Genomic DNA, 4,715 nt, shown 5'->3' with positions numbered 1-4,715 from the left:
TCACCTGGGAGAAGGGGGTCCAGCTGCCGGGAGGAGGGGACCCGAGGCACGGGTCTAAGGTACCCCTCCTGTCCTCCTGACGCCTGCCCAGTCGTGCCAAAGTTGGCCCAGAACCACGCGGGCTGCTGCCTGCTACTGTCAGTGTCAGCATCGCCGGGGGAATTTGGTCGGCAGCTTTTGAGTGCCTCAGCCGTCTGCCTGTGGACGCGCTTAAGCGGCCTTGAATTGCTTTTGTAAAAATGCAGGAGGATCTCGCTTGGAGCCTCAGTCCCGTGTTCGGGAGTTTTGCCCCGGCCTTGCCGTGCCGGACTGGGCTGGCAGAGGGGTCTGGAGCTGTGCCGATCTACGGCCGTCGCAGTTACACCCTCCGTGCTCGCCTGCTTCCTCCGAGTCGGAGGATGCCTAAAGCTGATGTTGAAAAAAACCTGCTGAGATGCTCCTGTTATGTCCCCAGCCCTGCCAGACCAATAGTAAGGGATTAATACTTGGAAGGCAGAGTGGTTGGGCAGCCTGGTGCACACCCACACCCCGGGCAAGCAGGGTCCTTTCATTTTCGGTCAGGAGTGTGCTCTGTGCCGGGCTTTGACCTCACCACTGAGATGGTTTTCACTTGTGCGATTGCATGCAAATTCCTTGAATGCAGCTAGGTCTAAAGTCCCATCTGTGTCCATGGACGTGAAATAAATTGATGCAATATTCTTTTATTGGCTATCCCAACCTGATTTGCATTCATGGAGTTGCCGCTTGAGCAGCCGGAGTGGCTTCCCCAGCGTTAGCAGCGAGTGGTGTCTCTGCCTTGCCGAACTGAACGTTGAGTCATACATTCGCGTCTTTAAGAGAAAAAATGGGTCAGTTCCTGCGCAGCCTTTGCTGCTGCCTGGGAGCTCCTGACTCGCCGAGGCTCCAGAGCAGCGCTCGGTAACCCTATGGACGTGGCATTCTCAGTTTTAAAAAGGATTTGAGAAATAATACAGACACCAGGAAAACCGAAGGACAATCCCACTCTGACTGTCCTCAGGTAACGAAGAGAAAACTCTGCTTCCACAGAAGTCAGCTTGAGCCGGGCTGTGTGGGGAGCGTTGCTGCTGCGAGCCGCCCTGTGCTTGCGTAGCAGGACTTCAGCTGTCCTCCAAAAGCCTGCCAAGAAGGCAGTCATACACTCTAGAGAAAGGAGACACTCTGTAGTTCCCAGTCGTGTTTTGAGCCAGTTTCCATATTCTACCTCTCGCTGCATCCTTGTGTGGTTCCACACCGATGATGTCCACACAACCCCTACCATTGCATCAGAAACCCGTTTTGTGATCCACCACCGAGTTTTTTGGCCGGAAATCTCATTCTTTCTCACCTGCTTGTGACTGTGGCCAAGATCTTTTTCTTTTCTTAAAGGTGTGAAATCCCTTTTTAAAAATGCACACGGTCTTTCTGAGTCAGCCTGTTTACCCAGAGAATTGTTTTCACCAGCCTCGGAGCACATCCCGAAAACCCAGGTCAAACTATCGTGACAAGAAACGTGGAATTCACATCAAAACACTTGGCTTTAATGTTAAATCCTTCCAGTTCCATGTTGCCATCTGTGGGGTTTATCCTCAAATTCAAAATTAAGTGCATACTTCAGGGCTTTGCTGGCAGGGATGTTACACGCCAGGAGCACAGACCCTGGCTCTGAGGGCACGATGCCCTTTTTCACCGCTGAGGTGCTGCCCTGTCGCCGCAGACCTGAACCCATCCGAAAATGCGCGGTGCAATGCCCATCCCGCTGCGGGGAGGGTGAAGCCGAGCAGCTGGCATTCTGGTGCAGGGGGGACGCAGCTGCCGCGGGGTCCCCCATCCCTGCCTCCCCGCTGCAGAGAGGGGATCCCCGGAGCCGTCGCTCCTCTCGGGGGATGGCAGGGCCGGTGGGATGGGCTGCGCTTGGCGCGTCCCCGCTGCTGAGGGTGCTTTTCAGCAGGTGAATCTGAGCTGCTGCCCCCATATATGAGTGAATAATAACTATTATTATTAATTAATAACATTAATTAATATTAATAATAGGCCACTCTTCCGCAGCAGGAGCAACTCGGTGTGATTAAGGCTTAATTAATCATTGCGATTAGTTTTGCTCAAATAAGCCAAGAGCTGCCCAGCTGCTTCGAAGTGCTCCAGTCCTCCATCCCTCCGGAGATGAAGATGTTTATGTGTCAGGAGGGCCTGGACACCCTTCCCTCGCCATGGCGGCGAGGAGGCCTTGTGCGGGGCGTTATTTCTGCTCTTGCTCACCCAGGGTCCCGGGTCTTCAGCCGTGCTCCCCCACCGAAGCTGCTTGCACAGCTCTCCCTGACCCCCGTGCCAGGCTGGCTGCTCCGGCCCGCGGCCGGGGAATTTGCTGCTGGGGACCCATCCTCCGCAGATGTCTAACGCCCAGCGGCCGAGAGCTGGCTTACTCCCAGACCAAGCCCCTGCCAGCCTCCATCAGAGTCGGCAGAGGGACAGGAGGGGAAGGGGACGGCGGCGTGTCCTCTTCTGGGACGGGGCCAGGTGTCACTGGTGCTGGCTCCTGTACCGGCTTGCGGGGTGACTTTCAAGCAAGGAACTGCTGTTTGTTCCCCTGAATGCATCCTCACACCAGCTCTGTCTCATGCCTCCCCTCTTCCAAATTCACGGCAGGCAGAAACGGGAGAAGAGTTTGTCAGGTGAAGAGGGGAGAAGCGCTTTCCGCAGCCTTACCGCTGCGTAGGGAATGCCCCGGGCAGGGAGACGTGCGGAAAGTCAGCAGCCTGCCTCCCTCAAGCCCCTTCCGATTCCACCGCAGTCGGCGGCAGAGCTGTGTAATCTCCAGCGGTGTTTCAGTCCCTGTCTGTTCACCGCACGTCGGCAGGGCAGTGGTACAGCACCTCCCCGGCTCTTGGCAGCTGCCCTCTGTCCTGCAGCACAACACATGCATTCTCGTTTTTCTGCATCTCTCAGTTTTTCCTGATGGACACCATTATAAACCAGAGCAGAGGCCATCCCCAGCGACGACAATGACTTAAGATTAGTATTTAATCCAACACATTTTTGTTTTGATATTAATTTGGCTAAGCAGGTCCTTTTCCGAGTTACCCGTGTTCTTTAGCTCTGCGAGTACTGTCCCTGGGGGGGTTCAGGGGCAGCCTTGCAGCACCCAGGGGTGCAGATCACAGCCTGCTGGGATGCCTGGACCCAGAAGTGTCCAGCTCCCTCGGGAGGGGGTGCTCGGCCCAGCGGGTGCCCAAATAGCAATGGGTATCTCTTTCCTGGGTGGTGAGGACTAGGTCCTCAAAGGGACCAAAGCACCGAACTCAGTAGCCTCCCGAGGAGCGTGTAGGGGTCAGTCACCCAAACGTCCCTAATGGCAGGGGCTGGAGGCAAGAACATGGTCCTGGGTCCACCCGCCAAACTTCGGTCTTCCAGTGGATGATGGGGGAGAAAAATGCAGAAAGGCATTTTTGTATTGATGTAGGCATCCAGAACTGAAAAAAATAGTGTCTGATGCCTCCTGCAATTGTGTGCTTAATGCTAAGTAATCATTTCAACTACGTACAGGATCATACGGACGAAGGTGCAGCAGCCGCCCAACCAGCAGGTCCCAGCCTCCAGTCACAGCATAGGTATGGAAAACTTTTTTCTTTTTAATATAAAAAAAAAATAGCATAATGGATTACAAATATTCTAAAGAACTTTTAATCATTCTTATGGACAGATAATTCTGCATAAAACACTTCAGCACACGTGCTAATGCGCCTTCTTTGTCATTCTCCAAGGGCTGAACATAGTAAATGAATTTTATAAATACTGCTAAAAGGTTTTGAATTTTACTGATTATTATGATAAATAGCTTTCACCATGAGACAGAAAATTGAAATCTAAACCAAAAAACCCCCACTAATGGGGGTCTATAGAATGTCAGATAATTAAAGTAATAAATCAAGAAAGGGATACTTATTCATAACATTTTCTGCATCATTAGTCAGTAAGTAGTTTTGAATGTGTTTTTTTCATCTATCAACCATCCCTTCCATAATTCTTTGTGCACTTGCAGTCTTGAGTGAAGAGGTAGCAAAACTTTCCAAAACTTTAATTCAGCCACAAACCAGCGATGCTGCACCCTGGGGCAGGCGATGCTGGTGGCAGGGGCCCCTGGGAGGGGCGTCCCGGCTGCTGAGGCATCCTTAGCCCTTGGGGCCCCAACGACGTCTCTCTGGGGTGGCTGCTCTGCCGTGCTCTGCCAGGGCTGCTTTCCTTTTGCCCTCATTCCAGGAAAGCTGCCGGAGCACAGGCAAGCCCTCGCTCCGCAGGCAGAAGGGGGCGTGGGGGGGCGCCCGTTCCTCTCTGCCTTCCCGCTCTCCCCTGTGAAATGGGAAGTGCTTGCGGGCCCCCCTTGGCAAGGGTGGGCTGGCACCTTGAGACAGAGCATGGCTGCAGACCTGCCTGAGCTCTGCCAGCTTGTCGAAGAGATCACGCCGCAGCCCCGTGTCCTGAGCCTTTCTCTGGGACAAAAACAGTCTCAGAGGAGGAAGAGCACCCCTCAATTTGCTACGGTGGCTTAAGGGCTGTCTCTCCTTGAGGAGAACAAGAGCAGAGAAGACAAATCGTGTTTCCCAGGGCTTGGGGTTGCTAGAGGCAGCCGGGGTTCCTGGCAGGTTTGCTCGGTGTGGGCTGTGGCTGGGGGTCTTCGCTGTGGCCCTGCAGGGGACCCCCAGTGCTGGGGGCTGCGCGGC

The 4,715-nt window shown here is 54.0% G+C and overlaps 1 protein-coding gene across 1 annotated transcript in view; it reads left to right on the top strand.

Annotated features, from left to right (window-relative positions):
• The window catches only part of PAX5 (paired box 5), a 144,818-nt gene that overhangs the window by 12,403 nt on the left and 127,700 nt on the right, over positions 1-4,715 (top strand). The window contains exon 4 of the mRNA XM_035897860.1: positions 3,541-3,605. Within this exon, the coding sequence (XP_035753753.1) occupies positions 3,541-3,605 (65 nt within the window). The remainder of the gene's footprint in view (positions 1-3,540; positions 3,606-4,715) is intronic.

Source organism: Egretta garzetta, unplaced genomic scaffold, assembly GCF_000687185.1.
Source record: "Egretta garzetta isolate BGI_Z169 unplaced genomic scaffold, ASM68718v1 scaffold277, whole genome shotgun sequence".
Taxonomy (NCBI): Eukaryota; Metazoa; Chordata; class Aves; order Pelecaniformes; family Ardeidae; genus Egretta; species Egretta garzetta.
The sequence above is the reverse complement of the archived record's forward strand: the minus strand, read 5'-3'. Positions and strand labels throughout refer to the sequence as shown.